Here is a 20,959-nt window from a genome sequence, read left to right as displayed (position 1 = left end):
TTCCTCCGTGTTATAAGCTGTTGTTGGTGTTGTCTGTTGTTGTCTGTTGCTAACAGAGTTTTAAAAATGGCGGTTGCCGGAGCTACATCTGCTCATGTGTACGACCAATCACCGTACACTCACATCAGTCATGGTTCCTCTTGTGTGGAGAGAGTGCCTACTCTGAAAAAGGAGCTAAAAGAGTCCCTGAAAACGACGCTCTGGGGACAACGACCGTTGACGTTATGAGCTGTAACCGCTGTATAAGCGCCGTTCAGAGCAGTGGCCCTGAGCTGACAGTGGGGCCCACGTTTTTGTTGATCTTGTTGTTGATGTTGAAATAAGCTTAATATTCACCTGTGACGTTGAAAATCTTTAAGATAACACTGAGCTACACTTTCTGTACTCCAACACAGCAACATCTGGCAACAACAGCCCTCCTCTCTCCAACTCTCACTCACGTTTCCGCCGTTGTCTTCCGGTAACAAGTCACCTCACAAGATTTCAGAACGAGACTTCTCCTTGAGTGAGACACACATTAAAAAACAGACAGGATCAAGCAGAGGGTCAAGAACATTTTATTTCTCTGTAGAGTTCTTTCCATAATGTTGTCATTAACTTATATAATAATAATCTTAGCCTGTCAGTGACAACAACACGTTTAGTGGACGTACATTAATGGGGAGGAGTTGCCCCGAGCAATTGCATTGCAGCTCGTTAAGCATCTGCAGTCTGAAGCGTTCTCGCTCAATATTGGACCAATTAAAGAAATGATCGTCGCCTTTAGTCAAATACCAAAGAAATCTTTAAAGACTTCTCGCCCATGTTGTCTAAAAAATTGAGATGAAAAGTTAGAATTCTTGGTCTTGGAAACAGCAGGCGGCAAAACAATCTCACCAATTAGTAGTTGATCTGGAGCTTTCAAACATATCACACAAAATATATATGATTGAATGCTCCAGAACAGCTGCACGGACCACATGCTCATTACACACGCACGCTCTCTTTTCAACATTTTTTTGCTAAAGTCAATAAGTCATCCCTCATACCAATATAGATTCTAGAGCCAGCCAGTGCTTGCTTTCTATGTGTGTGAATACATGTTGCAGTCAAGTTGTAGCAGGTTTAAGCAGTGTCTCCACCCTGATAGTTCCTAGGCCTACTGGAAGTACTGGTCCAGAGCAGGGACTTTTTTAAGGTCAGGAACTAAATTTAGACACGGTTTTGTGCAGTGGAAACGCATGTTAAGTTTCTGAGCTCCTAAAGGGACCCTGGGCTCCTGGAAGAGTCCCTGTGGTAGAAATGGGCTATTTGAGAATCTTCAAACCAGGACAGTGAATATCAAGTACAATATTTTCTCTGGCCATTATCATCACGGAAATGCTCACCAGAGAACACTTTAAAGATGTACACATATAAATGTTTTACATTAATTATTCCCTTTCTCCCTCCGTCTACAAAATCGAAGGTAAAACATAAACTAGAAATTGAAGATATCCATGAAGGTACCTCAGTAGGGTTCTTGTTGGGCAGCCTGGTCTCACTCCATGGGCATCACATACCGATGGTTGGGCTCTGTATGTGACGCGCCAGGCTTTCAACTAGCTCCACTATAAACCCTCCTGTGACATTTGTTGATGGTAAGAGCAGCTGACTTATTATAAAGTGTGTGAGAGTATACTTAGAGCTGGGGGGAGGGGTGGTGGAACAAACACAGGACTTTCAACCAGGAGACCACTGTTTGTACAGTCATTTATTTTGTTACGTTTATGTTTGTCATGTTCGTCACCTCACCTGGCCCAGGTATAAAATGCACGGCCCGCCACTGGTATATTGACACGTCGGCCCGACACATTGAAAACAAATGCTAGATGGGCAGTGCGTTGATCTCTGGTGCAAACGGGCATCAGCGATTTGGGAGTGAGAATGTGTTGGTTACAACCGCAACTGTTTTCACGATGTTCACAACCTGTTCAAATGTTCACCACAGCCGCGACACGCCCCTTCATCAAATGTGAGGGTTGTCTCCACTCATTGGACCTCATTAACAGCTATTGCACTGAGTGGTTGTTGTATTTATAATGTTCGTGTCATGCAGCTCTGAATGTGTCATTAATCCGTTTTTGAGTCTTTCACCCAAAGGGTTTATTTATTCCACCAGTATTAGTACAAAAATCTCTCAAGATTATGAGTTATACTCCTACCAAGTGATGTGATAAGATTCATGTCGTTTGGAATTCATCTTTATTCCCCATGGTCTAATCCAGAGTAAATCTCTGGCTTTGATAATTGCTGTTCTTGATTGTATGATGTTTGTGTAAATGAATTATGAAGAAATAAATGAAGAATTCAATGTTTTCATGCTATAGTTAGACGTCTAATTGTGCTGATGGTTGAATGTCTGGTTTATGGTACAGCATGTGCCCAACAAAGGGTCAATATATCACTGTACATGTGCTGCAAGTGCTGACAAAAGTGTTTCTGCTTTTTTTTTTTTACCATCAACAACAAAACGAAAGTGTCCAAGCAGTAAACCACAGATGGCGTTTTTAATGAATCCCTTTAGCACCATCAGTGGCTGCCACTGAGTCCTTACACCCCAGCACATGCTACCATATTTTACTGTCAGCCTCTGCACAACCAAGCACTCGTGTTCTATCTTTAACAAGTTGGCTTTGAGCTTGACCAGCTGTGACATTTGGTGGAACTGTAGGGACTGCCGACACAGCATTCAAGCATTACGCAACCTTCTCTAAATAATTCAGCGTGTGCTATGCATATTACATTGTGCCCAGAGTTCCCACTTGTCCTCAGACTCTGCACTCCATTGGCTGTGAATCCTCATCTACCAGTGGAAGGGCTTTCAGTTAAGCTAAAATGCACTCCTCACTGTTTTTCAAACCCCCACTACCTCCCTCTAGACTGCAGCCAGTAGCTGTAGCTGTGTAGCAAAGTCTCTTTGTAATGAGTGTACATGCAAGGCATGCCATATTATGTTGAATGAAAACATGTGGTTTGAGTTGCAGCTGTCTCGTTTGGTATCAAATGGGAAGTGTATACGTTTATGTTATTTTCATGTGTCTAGGTCTAAGTGGACAAAGCAGGAGTAATAGTACAAAAGCAAATGTGCGCCACTATTAGGAAAGTAATATAAACAGGACTTTGTATAGAACTTTTTCCTGGGGCAAGGTTCAAAGGTTCAAGATAGACCTTGACCAAGGCTTAGGTCTTGTGCTGCACCAAATGTAATTTTTTGCACATTGGAAGCTTCCATTGTTATTTGTTATCATGGTTATATAAATGTAATGTATGATTCTGTTAGATTGCTGCTAAACCCTGCTATGTTACGGGCCCGTGCCTCCCTTTGTGTGCGAAAAGCGGGAGAACAAACGGTTTTCTGACCACAGTAAAAATGTTGTTTTTGAAATACTAAATGTAAAAAAATTACAGATTGAAGCAGAACATTCTATCAGATAAAAACAGGTTGTGATGCCAATCGAGGATGTAGCACGTCTGTTTGTGATGCAGGAGATCACAGTCTGTGTCTTGTCCCAGAGCTCTTTTTGTATGAACCAGAATCTGTAACCAAGTGCAATAGTTGTCTTACCTTCATCATACCTTAATTCAATTCAACCACACCATTGTTGCCATGCACAGATATTTTAAAAGGGGGGTATTTGATCACTGAACACTGAACGTAATATACTTTTCTTTTTATTGCAGCATCAATTTTTCAAAGTAATCACACAAAAAAACACCTCCTTTGTCTCAAGGCCTTGAGACAAGTGTATCACTCCGTGTACATTTGATATCCACTGTGCCATTATCATTTCCTCACATGATCATAAATAGGCCCATCATTAAGAAATGTGACACATAATTACCGACTGCTATAGTTAGTACTGAATGCTGTTTCTCCTTACTGCTGCCTCCAGTCAGTGGGCAGAATTCATCTTTTATTTCTTGACAGTTATGTCTGCAGAGTCTGGAGCTGGACAGTTAGAACCCAAATAAATCTCAAAGCTTTTCAAAGGAAAATGACAATGTGTGTTGTGAATGACTGAGTACAAATCCTGGAAGGGGGACATCATTACCCCAGCCTCATTTATATCTTCAAGGAGTCCTGTCTATTGCTATTTACCAATTGTACGGGAATATATACTCGCCTGCCAGAGAATTTCAAGGATTTTTAGTATGTGCGGTGGACAATCTGTGCGAAATGGCGTTTTATTTCTCAGACACACACATGCTTTTCTTGCCTTTTAGTATTCTGATACCATGCGGTGCGCTGCTGTGTTAGTAGAACTCATGCTGTGGAACTTCTGGGTGGAAAGCTTAGCAACCCTTTTTCTGGATGTGATAGCCGGCTGGACTTGGTGACATTTCTCCCTGATCTTCCATGAACACAGGGGCTGTCACTGTGCTCCGTGTGGTCGGCAGGGGGGATTGTGTTGGCGGCTGCATCTTCTAAGGTCGAGCAACTAAACTGTTCCCGCAGCTTTCTGCTGGCTCACTCACGGTGTGTTCAGACTGAAAGCGAAAGGATTTGTCACCTTGTTTCATACGTGCAAATTTTACAGCTGCAGCATTTGTGTTTAACTGCACAAACGTATTGTAAATTGCTCGTTTCAGCCTGATGAATACCACCTTTATGAGGAGGTGCAGGATCGTGAGATTATGCCTCTACAATTGCCATATCATGTAGAAAGAAAACTTTCACTCCAAAAAGCTTCTGTTAGCATGTGAGATATCAGCAGAGCATGCAACCAGCAGACCCTTAATGCATCATTACTCTTAACCCTCTAAACCTCCAGCAGTCTCAGGGCCTGTTTTGCTCTTGTGTTTCACTGCAATATAATAAGTTCTGCACCTCTCTTTTAAGACGCTGTGATGCTAAGCTATGGTTGAACTTGTGAAATTTTACAAAAAATTCAAAAATAATCCATACATATATATTAGTGCTGGGCAAGTTAACGCGTTAATTTCGCGTTACCGCATTCATTAATAATTTTTTTTTATTGAAAGACAAGAGACAATACATATACATAACAACAAGAGGATGACAAGAACAGTGGGATAAAAGCCAGCAAACATCCTATAGTCAGTCATGTTAGTGCACCTATATGCTGAAATTCACGGTAAACGCATTTAAACGGCACAGATCGGGAGCGAGCGAAGACTTTGAAAGTTAGCGGAAAGATTAACGTGAGACAACATCCGGTTTCTTCAGACGAACATCCGGTTTTCAGAATAAGATGCCAACAAAGTATGAATTATATTCACATTAAGTATAAAACATGCTACCTGCATCTCGTGAACCAAATGTAATTGCCCTTTTGTTCATATAGCAGTACTTTTAAAATAAAAGTGCGCAATACACTACTTTTGAATTCATTATTGAACTTTGCCATAACAATGCGATTAATCGCAAAAAATCCATGCGATTAATCGCGATTAAATATTTGAATCGTTGCCCAGCACTAATGTATGTAAACATGTATGTGTATGTGTGTGTATATATATATATATATATATATATACACATACACATACATGTTTGTCCACTTAACAACAAGTGTTACCAATATTGCAATTGCAATATATTGCAATATTGATTTATTACCTCAGTAAACGTTGTAAACATGAGTTTATGGTCTCAATCTCTAGTTTCAAGTCTTCTTCAATACAGCATGATGTTCATTTAGTAAATTGCAGAACGCGAGGATATAAAACCGTCGTCCACAAACCAATGTGTGACATCACCATGACTACATCCACCTCAGTCTATGGTTTCAGCTGACTCATTCATGGCTTCACAATTGCGTTGAGGAGAGCAGAAATGAATGTATTTTATTTGATCTGGTTACTGCAAACGATTTATTTTTTAAATAACTTGATGAGTTAACACTATTTTTAGCTTGGATTTAGTGGTTTTCCTGATGGTTGGTCACATATGTTGCTTTCAAGGACCATCAGAAATTTGAAAATATGACAATAAGTTCTGTTTTTAGAATGTCTGTTTATGATAACCGGTGTAATTGGGTGAATGCCAGAGACTTTCTGAAGTCATTCCTACTGGAAACTGTTTGTGTGAGTGTTTCCTGCACGGGGCCCAATGGCTAAATGGTGCTGCATATTAAATGGTTGTACACCACCTTCCCTTTTGCGGCTCACTGTTCTTTTCAACAGTAAAGCTGTCAGAGTATTGATACATGATGATTTCAATGGGCATGACTAAAGTTAGCCTCTACCACAAACACTTCATTGCTAAAGTTATTTCAAATGTAATCCTGTTTCAAGCTGAAACACAGAGACACTTAAAGTCAGAGAAGGACCCTTCAACGGATGAATTTCATCAAATACCGTCGAAGGACTATTCCAATTTCGAGGATCCTTGAAATTCTCAATGAAGTCTGTCAGCATAACGGCATCTACCTCGGTGAATGAAGGCTTTACTTCGACTGAACCATAGTGACTGATCGTCAGTGGAAACAACTAACCAGGATGCTTTTTGATGAGTTTCGTCTCGTTTCTGTCGAGTTTGAATGAAGTTTTCCTGCCATAAAATTAACACCGACAAAAGCAGCAATGGTAGCAAGTGACCGTTATTCCACCGAAGTTGCAGAGTTAGGCACGTCAGGAGAAAAAGCCGAGGCATTTCATTATTCATCAGGTTACAGACGTCAGACATTACTTATACATTAGAGTCTTAGCTTGTTCTTTTTCAGCTACACACATTTCATTATTTAGGGAGACAAGCGCAGAGCAGTGCAGAGACCTATGGTGATGTTTTAAAGATCACAGGAATGAGTTCCTTTTTATCAGTTCTAAATATTCATTTCTCTCTCATGCACTGATTTAAGTTTATCGCCACTGGGCATCAAAAGAAAATGATTTTGATGCTTTAAAAATCACTTTAACGGAGACTCATATATTTGGACACATATATTTGGACACTGTGGTAGTTTTCTATGTGATCTATTTATTTTATTTTATAAGTGGGCTGTGTCAAGCAATTGCAACACTGCACATAAGAGATTTGCTAAAAGCTCTATAGTACGTGAAATTCTGTTGGAATCCGGCCATTCAAAACAGCCAGTACAGTCCAGACTGCAGTTCAGACCGGTCTTAAAGGACGATATTGTTCCGTCTTCTGTTTTCTTATTTCATTGGTTTATTTTTTTGTGTGAAAATGAAAATGATAATTCAGCTGCCACATGTAATAATAGCAGGAGGAGGAACTTTGTGGACCATTGTGGAGGAGCGGGAAGCCTTTTCCTCTGGGTGCAGAGTGCCATCCAAACACAACGTCGGCAGCTGTTTGGGATTAACCAGAGGTTTTCAGTAAAGACAGCTGTGCTTACTTGTAAAGCTGTTCTTTACTATCTGAATCCCGGTGGCATTGGATAACCCCAAAGACCCAGACATGACCCTCACACAGACACACATACAGACATTCCTAGATTACCACCAGTGGTCCACCATTTTACTCCTTCTGGTTAATTTAGACATGATTTAAAGCATGACCCACAGGGACCTCCACAATGTCCCCTGTGGGTCAATGCGTAACGACACACACTGTTGGATTGGAATATAACTGCACACACACACACACACACACACTGCATTGTCTGTGTACATTGCCAGCCAGACCAGTAGACATTAACAGAGAGAAACAGTACATTTCTGTACAACTGCTTTCATGGACATTTTCAGAACATGTGATGAAGGCTGGTAGAAACAGATTTGTAAAGCACTCCTTGAGGTCGGGTTACCTGCATCTGTTTCTACCATATGGACAGAATATTCATGTATGGATTGGCTGCCACTGTTTGTAAATGCCTCGACTCCACCAGCAAGCCCAGAAGAAATATTAGAAACCAGGTGTTGGCCTCTATGTGGCCTCAGTTCCCCATCACGGCTGATAAATACACAACAGGGTACAGGGTAATAACAAAATGATTGTGATTCATGATATTATCCCAATAAATATCAAAATATTCTTAAGACTATGAAGTGAAAAACAAGTAAACAATTGTAAATGGATCAATCATAAATCATAATGTCCCCTGTACAAACAAAGGATGAATACATAACAAATGGCAACATTTTGAGTCTTCTCTTTTTTGATGATAATTCCTGTATTTTAAAAACAAGGCTCAGTTTTTCCCTTCTCTTCCATGATAGAGACAACTTCTTCTCGTCACTTGACACAAAGCTTTATTTGGTCATGAACTAAGATAGAAGACAAAGTAGGATTGTGACCATAAGGAGTCTGGGAACCAGTCATATCTGGAAGCAGATGTTTATAAGCCATGCTTATTTGTTTCTTGTTTAACTTGTGTACACGTGTATGTGTACGTCTGCATGCATACATTTCAGATGTTAGGTATTTGTGACTGCTATTTGCTTTGTTTTTCCTCAGTACTTTGTATTCATATTTGCCTCATTTTGCTCCCTCAGTTTTTGTTATCTGCCAGCTTTGTTGTTATTAAAGCTTCCTGTTTGGTCATTTTGTTCCCCTTACTGCCTGGTCACTTGCATTTGGGTCCACCGTCTGAACTGAAACCAGAACACAATTGTGTTGACATAAAGGTATTATCGTGATAATCCCTCAAACCATGACATTCGAGGCGGGCTGCGTGTCTGAACGTTTGGCTCAGACACAAAACCAACAATGCTGTCTTGTCCAAGCAGTGCAGCTCTGTAGGGAAGATGTTTCCCTGGCAGTGCCACACTGAGCTCTTTCCGTCAACTGATGAACAATGTAGGCCTTCCCTTTGTGTTCGCCTGGCAGTGACATCTCACTTTTGATTCTCAGAGTTAATCACGTCACATTACAGTTGCACAAACGTGAGCCTGTTGGGCTGTCTGCTGCATTCTTACTGTTCATTTCATTTGAGGTGAGGATGAGGCTTAGAAAGCATTTGTTTTCGGTGGCATCTTTGCAGTTCCGAATAGAGTCAGGACGGCTGCTGGTTTTCACTTTGACGTTTTTCTCTGTAATGTCTTTTTCGGGACAGCTTTCCAAATTAAATTTCCTTCATACAGATGTTTTTTTCTTCTTTGTTTCTATTCACAGACTCTGAAGTCATCTACAGGAACAGTGACGGCCACGTCATCAAGTTCAACATCCTTAAAAACGAAACAGAGATTGTCCTGACAAACACAACATTTGTAAGTAGATAAGTTTGTCATACTGTTTATTAAATTATGATGATGTGTCAAGATATAAATGATATGACGATGGTTGACATTGCAAACAGTAAAGCTATGTCTGTCTTTAATTCTAGATAAATTTCAACGTGGCCAAGTATTCCGTCTCCCCTGATCTGAAATATGTGCTCTTCGCTTACGATGTGAAACAGGTACGTTTCTTCAGCTTCATCTCTGTCATAGTGAGACTTTCCACTCATTCCTGCTCATCGTATATGGAATATGGAACAGATAGTGTACTCACTCAGGTGACGATGATACAGTGTAACCAGACGATTCACAAGGAATTTCTTCAGCAGTTGTTTTTGTCACGTAGTTTCTTTCTCATTCTGGGTTTGTGAACAGCATCACCATTGAGATGCACGAGGTTGGAGAAACAAACCAGAATGACAGCTTATGATGACATCACCATGATGAGGTTTCTCTTTTGAGTCTTAAACTGCAAATCACAAAAGTAATAATTATGAAAAATTCAATATGCTAGTCCAGTTAAATATTCCAAGATGGAAATGGTATCTGTTTGTTACCTGGTTTCACTCACCCTAACATGCACATTGTGTGATATGAAATGTGTATATGAAACTTATTTGTCATTAAGAAACATCCATGGGTTGCAGAAACATACAATGCCAAAATTCTTTTGAAACAGTTAATGTGTACAATTTCGCCTGTTGAACTGCCGTCGTCTCTAATATGATCTAATATAGTTTTTGCACTTACGTAACACATCTGGCATACATGCAGTATATGGAAACAGAAGGATTTTCACACAAGCTAACATTGATAGAAGGTAGAAGGTTTCTGTCCTTCTAACTTATGCGGTTTTTAGAATTACAGTTTCTTTCCATGAACTCAGTCTTTGATTTTCGTCAATGAACTGGATTCAATGCATTCAAGTATGCTCTTATTTTGAAAATGCCATTCTAAATTTTGGTACCAGCTGGAGTCTAAAGGGTTTCTAATGACCTATTATTAAAACATCGTGTCCATCAAAGTATTTACAAGTACATCATGTGTCAGCCCTCTACTCATCCAGGTTCTACTGTTCTAAAAAAGGAATTTAAAGCCACTTTTTGGACAAGCAGGGTGGATATTTGAGACCAAATGGACCATTTGTTTTTGAGGAGGTATACTGTACGGTCTTGACATGTCGAGATGTGGTATCAAAAGCAGCCCAGCTGACCTATCTCTCTTGTCACTCATTTATTTGACTCGGTTGTAAGAAATGACATCCCAGGGTTATAAAGACAAACCCATGCTGAACTAAATTGTCAGAGTTGAATAAATATCTGCACCTTAGTCCTGTAGTGCTTGATACATTTTGACGAGGGCGCAGCAGGACACGCTTGAACTATAATTACCAGCTTTCCAAAAGAGTGAATGCTAAATGAGATATGGAAATTGGACCCTCCACTCTGGAAAGGCTTAACTGTGAGGATTATTGACAAGGTGATTCATCAGGAGATATTTGCATAGTTGGCATGAAGGGTTAGACTTACAATTTGGAACACTGTGGCCACATTATAGCCACAAGCCCAATTTATTTTTAGCACAAGGTAATGTTGAAGGAAGAATATACATTGGTATATTTCCAATCTAGTTTCAAATCAGTTTAACTAAAAGATGAAAGGAGTGAGCGTCAACCAGAGAAGGAGATTTAAGACTCGACAGGTGAGACTTTCTTGTCGATTTGGTCTTAAATATGTGGACGTTAAGTTTTATTTATTTGAGACCTGTTTGCTTAAAGACTTGACTTGGTAATTCATAAATATAGGAACAAGACTCGGAGAGTCTACAGTCACGCATGGGGCTTAGTAAAGCCGTACGACCAACCCGTTCTCATCAACTTTTTAAGTGCTTGGTCAGTGCTCCTTAGGCTCTGAGAACGAGTCCCAGAGGCACCCTTTAGTGTCTGTATGAGACCTCGCGAGCTGTCAACTAATTCATATGTAAACCAATCTACGTCTTTATTAGATAGTCATACACCCGAACTCCAATATTTAAACCCCAATAATACAAGTTTATTTTGAAAAGAGGCTCTATGCATGTAACGAGTGGAAACTGACACGCCGTCCCTGACTCGTCCACAACCGACGCTACAGGGGTACCTAGAGCGTCATAGTTTACAGTGTTGGGCCACTGACCAAGTGTCGCTATTTGACAAGTTTGGAGTAAGAAAGTGTTTGTAGAGCAGTGTTTAGAGCTACACGTTAACATCGGCATCGAAACATGCTCACAATGACAATGTTAACATGCTGATGTCAAGCAGGGATAATTGTTCAACATGTTCACCAACTTAGTTTGACATTTTAGCATGCGAACAGTTGCTAATTAGCACAGCTTAGTATGGCTGAGGCGGGCTTTTGGACAAACATTTAGACCTGATGATGGTGCTGGAGAAAAAGTCAGGGATCACCAAAGTGATCATTCATCTATGTGTGTAGTACCAACTTCCATGTCAGTCCATCCAATTATTGTTGGCACATTGACCTCAAAACCATAAATGTCAACCTCATGGTGGCACCAAAGTCTTCAGGATTCATCCTCAGGTAACCATGAGTGTTGTTACCAAATGTTGAGCCAATTCATCCAGTAAATGTTAAGAGACTGGTCAGGGTACTAAACATGTGCCTGCTAGTGGAGTTAGAGGAAAAGTCAGGGGATCACCAAAGTCATCAGGGTGCATCCTCTTGGCAACACGAATATCTGAACAGAAATGTATGGAAAACCATCCAGCAGTGAAAACTCATTTCCTGTGTAGGGTGGACTTACTAACCAACAGACCGGCATGGCCATCCTTAGAGCCATGCCGCTAGCACGGCTAAATAGATGTAGAGTCAAACTGCCGCGAATATTTGATCTAATAAAGGGGATGCCAAATACACACTACTATATACGGCTGCTGGTGCCAGAATAACATGGAGAAAACAAGAATTGTGAGTGATTTAATAGTTTACTACTTTCATATCCAGCATAGACTATTTTCTAAATGATTCTAACACATGGATCCTTATTTATTACAAATGTCTGATTTTAGTTATTTGAGAGATTTCTTGTTATTGTAAAATATATAATAATAATACATTTTATTGTATAGCGTTTTTAGAGGTACTCAAAGGCACTTTACATAGTAAAGAAAGAAACAATAAAAGCAATAACGATACAAACAAGGCAGAGAGATGACATTATAACAGATATAAACAAAAACAAAACATAGCAGATTTAAATTTGACACTTCAAAAATATGTGGTGACATGCTGTCTGCCATAAAGTCTGATATAAATGTATCCTTCTATATAATGTATCATTCTGACATTTAAAACTGAAGCAATGTTTTTGAGTAATTGGTTTAGTTCAGTGTCTTCAGAACCACTGGTATCATGCACAGCTGTGCTGTAAAGCGTGAAGGTTTCTACATACGGAATGAGGCGGAGTGTGTAGTGTGCTTAGTTTAGTCATTAGTTGTGTTGATGTAAAACAAAGAGATGGAACTACATCAAACTCAATTTAATTAACCACACTGTTACGTTATTTCAGTTGTATAAGAGATTTTATTTGAAAGATGATTTTTCCACTTATAAACCATTTCATGTATAATGCATAATACAGTTATCAGGCACATTTAAAACAGGATCAGTGCGACAGTGATAAATAAGAAGTAGGAGAGTCGGGTCGGCTGGGAAAACTAACAACCCAAACTAAACAAAATGCCTTCCATCACTCACAGCCTACTGAACAGTCATGACAACAATCAGGTGTTTGCATTTTCCAAAAACGGCTGGGACAGTAGGGTCGGTCGAGAAAACCATTCAAATTAAATGAATGAAGTCTGAGTTGGAAGACCTTATTTTTTACAAAGTCAATTCTTTGATAAAAAACATTCTAAAATTATTATATTTTCATAAGTTACTGAAATATTAAATGTGTCTGTCTTCCTAATCTTCATTTCAGTGGCACCTATCAGCTCAAAGCGATTTGTTTAATTTAGCAAAAAAAAAAAAGTTGTCAATTACAACAACTTGTGCTGAAAATATTTTTTTTTCCATGTCTGCTTTTTGTTGATTTGTAACAAGCTATAAACAAGACTGTCCCGAATGTCCCAGGAAGACCAGACATGCTTTGGACCTCGTGTGCTAGTTACCAACAAAAAATCTGACAGCTAACATAAGCATCAACGAATGGGCCAGGATATAAACTTGTTAAGCTAATTTGTATTTTGTATTTAGCAAAACTAAAAGCAGTTTGTTCGACGAAAATGAACAAAAGCGCCACAAATTGACTTGGACGGCACGCTGCAGATTTCAAACTGAATAGAATGTGAGGAATTGTTGAGATTAAAACTCATGAAAGTAGGGGTTGTAAAGAAAAATGGCAGTTTAAACAGACAAACACCCATCATTGGGCTTTAATTCACCTCGTATGTTTCCATTATTGTATTATGATTTATTTTGGCCTTGTGCTATCATAATTTGCATGCCAATTGATAGCCGTGTCAAAGCCCTGACACCTGAGTTGATCCCAAAGACGTAAAACAACCTCCACTGTTCTTCCTGTATCTGTGACTATCTTTGTTTCCCACCTGGCAGCAAGCGGGTGTGAAACAAACCAACAACCCTGACTTCGACACCTGTGTGATGATAATAACAGCAGTTCTTCTCGGAAAAATAAATGACTTTTCTAATAGCTTCATCTACGGTGCACTGAATGAAATAAAACATTCATTAACATTTTAGCGCCTCGGTAGAGATGTCACAGCGTGTGAGTTTGATTCTTGTTTTTGTCCGCGGTTCTTACATTTAATTGTTTGTTCTGGATCAGACATCGCAGTATGTTTTATTATGAGGAAAGAACAGTGCATAATGTTCTGGATGCGTTGCCACAAAATGATCTGTTATCAGCAGAAATAATAGCATTGCCTTGTTCTTTACCTTTTTAAAGGTATAGCTTAATTGCTCTGATTCAAAGCCAAATTCTCACTCTATGTATGGCATTGCAATACAGTGTAGACAATGCTGTACAAGATGGAGAGACAAGCTCGGCTGATGGAGAGGTGAAGTTAGAATCTTCCGGAGCCATGATGAGTCTCAGGCCTCGGGTAGCGGGAACCACAGGCATTAGTTAGCAGGAGACGGAGACAGAAAGCAGATCATCGCCTCTTCTGTGGCTGCATCTTGATGTTACATCTGTTTTTGTCTACCATAATACATAAATATAGACGCAGGAAAACAATGTTTGTCAGTTGTTCTTCTGTTCATAGCATGCCTAATGACATTTCAAAGGAAAGCACATCAGATGTAAGAGAGAGAATAAAGCAGGTGTTATTTTATATCCTCAGTATTGTTAAGACATCATATAAAAATACCAACAACAACGTTTTGACAATACCCAACATGGCATTCAGGCCCAACCCTGTCAGTGTCTAGTGAAGACGTGGATCTTTAAAAACAAATACATAGTCTTATTTTTAGAAGTTTGGCCAGCAGTTTGTAGAAAACTTTACTCAAATGGGAGTAAATTGAATGCATTTATTGGGGACTATTTTCAGACACAGATTAATACACATTCGGAGCTCTACTAACAGCAGCAGGATGGTGTATCTGGGATAGGCCCGGTCCATAAGCAAATGTAATGTGTACAACGGAGGCTTCGTTTACTCAAACATTAATGATCAGGATACCAGCAGATGCATTTTCATATCCCCACTAATAGGCGGAATGTCCATTTATTTTATGAGCGGCAGCATCTTTTTTCTATTGTTCCCAAAGAGGTGAGGGAGTATGTGACCCTCCCAGAGTCTTTCTTTTAAAGGTCTTTGACTTTGTTATGCGGCCACTCTGAGCACTTCTGCCTGAAAATCCCTGAACTTTTTCAGAAAGGCGCTGGTGTCATCGCCATAGATGAAGCTGCCAGCGCTTTTCTGACAAAAAATGTATATTTACAGTGAGTAATGGAATATTGCCATATTACCATAGAAACTGAACTCATGCGGACTGCAAAACCCGACAGTAAACCAGATCCAAATCCCCATTGCCATTTCTCCAGAGCTTTGCAGGCTTGTTGATAGACCTACTATCACTAGCATGCTACAATGCATTGTGGGTTTTCCACTGGAGCAAAGACTGCAAGGTTGTGTTCTTAGAAAGAAATATCTAGAAGGGACTCAAAAAGTCAATCGGTCAAACACTTGCTCATAATGGGACAGCCCCATGGATGTATTAATGGAGGTGAATATGGTGCCGGCACCCAGCCTGGCCCAGCCATTAGAAGAGATAAAAACTGCTGATGGGACACATCGACCTGCAAACAAGGTCAGTTATTGCTCTCTGTTCTACGAATTAAGATCCATGAAGGTTTTATTTTTGTGTGATGTCCTGTTGTAAAGTTTATGGGCAGAGCAGGAACGGGGCCAGACAGGAAGACACTGGCTTATGTGCTTAGTGAGCTATTTTTATTGAAGTGAACGGCAGCTCTCTTTGAGTCCGGTATCCAGTTCCATGATGCTTCCATGGACAGCCCCGAGGCCCCGCTGACCCAACGGGTGCGTGTCAAAGTCTGTCAAAGTAATGGACCTGGAATGGTATTGGTGGGGGCACCAGGGGGGCCAATCATAGGTTTACCAGGCTTTCGGATACAAAGACATTCCTACTTTCTTAGGATACATCTACACTACTACATTTCCATTTTAAAACGCGTATCTGTTGCTACATCTACACTGAACGTCCACACTAGACGGGAGTTTTGGAGCACCAAAAACGAAGGAGTTTTCAAACGCATGTTTGAAAACTCCGGGGTTACCTCTTAGTGTGGACAAGCGGAAATGGAGAAGTTTGAAAATGATGACCAAGACACCAGCGTTCGCTGCTTGATTGGGTCTTAGCAGTAACGACGTGTCCCTCCCTGATTTGTCACGCCCCTATCACATGACCCTTTTCCGGAGGAAACAAACAGCCAGGTCTACCAGTGATTCATTTCAACATTGATAACGGATTACAGGCGTTGCTGGCCTTGTTGTCTATGCTAGCAGCTGTTGTGCAGTTAAATTCTGCATTTTATAATGCTACTACCGACATGCAGAGGAAGCAAGCTGTCATGGGAGCGATTAGCGTGCGGCGTGTCCAGTGGTGTTATCAGACCTGACAGCCCGGACGTCTGACATCCTGGTTTGCGATTTTGAGGAGGGCAAAGGCATTAACGCTCTCCAGTAAGACGAGGACTTCAGCCACCCGGCAGAGCGAACTCTGACAGACAGCAACGAGTAAGACACGTGTGTTGACCAAATGTATTGACCCATAATCTTTTTTGTAAGTGTTCATTTTAAAGTAGATGTGATGTGTGCGTGCGAGAGATAGAGTAAGACGTACAGCGTTGTAACTAAGTTTGAAAAATAAAACCCACTAACTTTTCTCACTAAACTTGTCTGAGTATTCAGAGGAAGATCCTAAGTATCAAGCACAACATTTTATTATTAACGAGTACTATAATATTCTGTCGAATTTTCTGTAACTAAGCAACCAATCTACTTCCTGTTTACACCGGCACCCACATGCCCAGTGTACGTGAAGAGTCACGTGAAATCTGCTTTGAGCTGTGTTATTATTGACGGAAGTAATTTTTGAAACAATGCTGAACCGCCGGGGTGGACAAACATCGTTTTCGTTTTAAAACCCTGGTTTTAAATGGAAACGTATTAGTGTCGATGTAAACTTAGTATTATTAATTAATTGTATGTTTTGCTCTATTTATAGAATGAATTTAAAAGAAGACAAATACAAAATACCGCCAGTCTAAGCCTTTACACAGCCATAACATTCTGGGAAACATCCTGATGACACCGGTGAGTAGCGAGATGTTCATGCTGTCTGTCTAATTGATGGAGCTTCAGTACAGCTTGTGTGGACGCTGCTGACAGTGTGTATCTCATTTATGACAAAGGATTAAGCCTTAGAGATACAAATGAAGGCAAAATGTGCTGAACATTTAATCCGTCCGGAGCCAAACAAGAGACTGACAAAAGCCGCCTGGCTGTCAACCATTTGGTGAAAACTGGCAGATGCAAAGACAGCGCACTCACAGCCTCGATGCTGTAATTTAATTAGTTCTGTTCATATAAAAACATAATTCAGCAGTAAATACGAATGTTCATCGCCTATATATTTCATCTCTTTCAAAACTGCCACCTTGATCAATGAGAAAAGACGTTTTCCTTGAAACGTATCTGAGAATATGCTTTAGTTGTGTGGGAACGTCATTTTGTAGGAGACATGGTTAGATGCAGGACCTGGACCCAGGTCTCTGTGCTTTGTCCATGCAACTTGTCCGCTTCCCTAAGACCTCTGTCATATGGATCTCACACTTTCTGGACTGGTGAAGATGTTACCATTGACAGTATCGTAGAGTGGTGTCGCTTTATACTGTAATGTTCTATAGCTATTCTTTAAAGCCGTTACTGCCTCTAATTGCTGTGCAAGTATGCAAATAAAATGTATTAAATCATCTATAACAGAGGTCCATATGCACCAGCCCTTGAGTATCACAACACACAACATTTAAAGAGCCTCTGCTTTACACCACACTCATGTAGTTTGATTAGAAATCTGCACATCATCTTTGCTATCGTGTATTGTGCTCGTAATGTGCATGAGGTCAGCTAAACGTTCAACATATTAATGTGAGTCCTTCTGCAAAGCCTGTTCCCACACCGTGTTTTCACAGTTGCAAAAGCATACTATGTGCATTTTTTTTGCCAAGAATGCTTTTTAGTGATTTGCCTTTTTTTCAGAGCTGAAACAGGGCTTTCATTTGGGTTCATTGTAACTCTAGGCTTTGATCTATGAATTCTACCACAGAGTCTGTGCTCGCAGTTAATGGCAACCTGTAATGAATGATGAAAGGAATAACAGAGGGACCTGGCTCTGCTCTCAAATAGGTAAACGAGTCTCCTGCTAATCACACACTCTGATCCCGTGAAGGCTTTGAACCGGTACGTTGCTCTTTATACCACAGTCTTTTAGAAGCGACTGTTCACTACCTGGTTATATTGATCTGCTCAGACGTAAGTGAAGGAGTCTCTTGTTACAAGTTGGAAGGAGAAAGCTCTTTTTTGCATCACCTATCTGTCAGATTACATACCGTTATCTGACCACATCTGCATCTGGGAAGTGATTAAGCTTGATACAAGCTCATAATCTCTGACAACAGGCCTGCGCTTTTTTTTTTTGCCTTGCCATCTTGTAATTGTTTTCTTGTCAGCGCAAATCCCGGCAGCCTCATGACTTTTTCAGTCGTTATCTGTCATCTTATTATGTGGACCAGTCGTTTCAGTCATATGTAACTGCATTGGAATCTGGTGGGAGACATTTGTTACATGTTCTCTCTCTCTCTCTCTCTCTCTCTCTTAATATGCATACGTTCTATTCCTTTTTCCACTGAAGCTAAAATGGGGGGGGTAGCTTATTAGCTTCAAGCTATGAAGGCACAGATGTGTGTGGGTTTGACGCTGACTGACTTCTTGCTGATTCAGAGTGACAGCTGCCATTGTTTTCATGTCAAGGGCGTAACTGGATTGTGTGTTTTGCATATTTTACAAGTTACAAGCATATTATAAGGTTTCTGCATTTTTTTTCTGGTTGTCAGTACGCAAGTTAAAAAGCCATTTCCCTGCAACTTTGTCTCGGGAGTCTTTGGAATAATGCCAATGGAGTCGTCTTTGAAATCATTCATTCTGCATTCGTAAGAGATGAGTTCATATTCCAGTACCCCACATCCAGCCTAAATTGCTGATGAAACAACAAATGGGCTAAATGGTGAATGCGAGTGGGGAGATGAATGGCAGAAAACAAAGGGAAAAGAGGAGGCAGAAGCTGTCTCGGCTGAGCCTGCCTGCTGTATTAGAGAAAGGAACAAATGTCCCACTGATGTATCATTTTATGGTGGAAGAACAGCACCTGCGTCTCTGCTTGTCTTCTGTTTGCCTGTAAGTACATGTGAAATTAGTCTGTTGAATGGTGGCCGCTGCAGTGATTGGTGACACCGACTATTATACATCAACATTTCTCCAATCATCGCAACACAAACCAAACACTACGCCTTTGTGATTTTGTTGTTAAAGCACAACAGCTGTGTACCGTTTCTAAAAGCCCCTGGATGCTGAAGGACATGTATAATGTACTCTGACTATAAATGCATGCAGAATTTTATGAAACATTGACTACAAAGCAAGGAATCTCTGTCGTCCTCTGTGTGTGTCCTCGCATATCTTGAGAACCGCTTATTCAATCTACTTCGCACTTGGTGGGTGTATTGCTGGGGACGCAAGGACATGCATTGTCGAAGTTGGTGCAATGTGGACATGTGACACTTTCAATATCAAGAAACTTTGAATCAACAAGTGATAGCGCTCTGTGCAGAAGTGGGGGTGGGGCATAAGGGCTCTGTGGTCTACAGCATGTCTTCAGTAGCTGGCCTTTACAGGCAGCGGCTCATTGACTGCACTTCACTTTTGCTGCTGGATGCTGGATACACTAACATCACAACTGAACTCTTCTTCACTTCCTTGGAGTCAATGAAAGATGTGCTGTTCTCCATCCCATTGTCAATAGCTGCATTGTCAATTAAGTTTAATAGGAAACCTATTTTCTCCCAGATTACGTCTGTTTTTGAAGAATCACAAATACGTCTCTAATCATAGTCCAAGAGACCGTTGTCTGTGTCCAAACAAAAAGTCGGGTTGGATACAGGACATAAACCCAAGTGCTTTGTCCATGCCACTGGACCACTTCCTTAGTACCTTTGGTATACGGATCTTACACTTCTGGACTGGTGAAGATGTTGCCATTGACAGTATGGTCAAGTGATCCATTTAGGCTGTGGTGTTGCATTATACTGTTGTGTCTTATAGACATTCTCCAAAGCCACTACTGCCTCTAATTGATTTCCAAGCTTGCAAATTAAGTTAAATCAATAATTTACAACACAGGTACAACATCCGGCAACAAGCACTTATGGGGGCCAAGCGATTGGACCGCTTCAAACGGGCACACCCTCTGAATGGTCTCTCGCTATTTGGCTATACACGCGTTTAGGCGGCAACATCTACTGGGCAACCTGGTTATGTAGGAAGCAAAGAAGGAGGATTTCAGGTGACGTAGTATATAGAGCAACAAAGTCTGAGAGGAGGCCTTTGGTGGATTGACCAAAAGGCCAGACGTTGAGTTATTTTAAGTGGTGGACACCTACTCTGTCATTTAGGTAAGAGGAGGTGGTAGAGACTGAAAGTGAGTCCACCGGTAAATTCAGTAATAGCCCCTCACTGCACATAAATACTACATTAAGTGCATTAGGTAAAGGTTAAACCAGGAAGTTGGTCTGTAGGGACTCTGAGGGATGTTTACAGCACACAGTTTGATTAATCATTGTATAGCTCGTCTTTGTTGCCTCTTCTTAACTGAACTTACAAGGTGTGTAAACGATGTGTCTGATGGTCTGAATGCTTGTGTTTCTTGTACTTTTGGACCTAATTGTATTGATGTCGCTGCATTCTGAGATCTCAGCAGTTATTCTATTGAGTACAGTTTTACCATAACCATCAGAACCGTAGACCAGAGCACAACTTAAAAGTAGTAATAATCTATAGTTTTCCATTCAGATCGCTGTAACCAATTGGTCAAATCTTTTGTGAAAACACAAGTGTATTTTATATATATATAAGTGTCTCAAATATCTTGTTTAATTAGACTCCATAGACCATGTTTGTTTTTGTTTGTCC

The 20,959-nt window shown here is 40.4% G+C and overlaps 1 protein-coding gene across 4 annotated transcripts in view; it reads left to right on the top strand.

Moving 5' to 3' along the window:
• The window catches only part of dpp10 (dipeptidyl peptidase like 10), a 193,181-nt gene that overhangs the window by 140,073 nt on the left and 32,149 nt on the right, over positions 1-20,959 (top strand). For all 4 annotated transcript variants that reach the window (XM_076081850.1, XM_076081851.1, XM_076081848.1 and 1 more), the window contains 2 exons: positions 9,062-9,156; positions 9,273-9,347. In XM_076081850.1, coding sequence (XP_075937965.1) covers positions 9,062-9,156; positions 9,273-9,347 — 170 coding nt within the window. The remainder of the gene's footprint in view (positions 1-9,061; positions 9,157-9,272; positions 9,348-20,959) is intronic.

Source organism: Anarhichas minor, unplaced genomic scaffold (assembly GCF_050575085.1).
Source record: "Anarhichas minor isolate MPS153535 unplaced genomic scaffold, ASM5057508v1 ptg000087l, whole genome shotgun sequence".
Taxonomy (NCBI): domain Eukaryota; kingdom Metazoa; phylum Chordata; class Actinopteri; order Perciformes; family Anarhichadidae; genus Anarhichas; species Anarhichas minor.
Note: the sequence above shows the minus strand (reverse complement) of the source record. Positions and strands in the feature narration are given on the sequence as shown.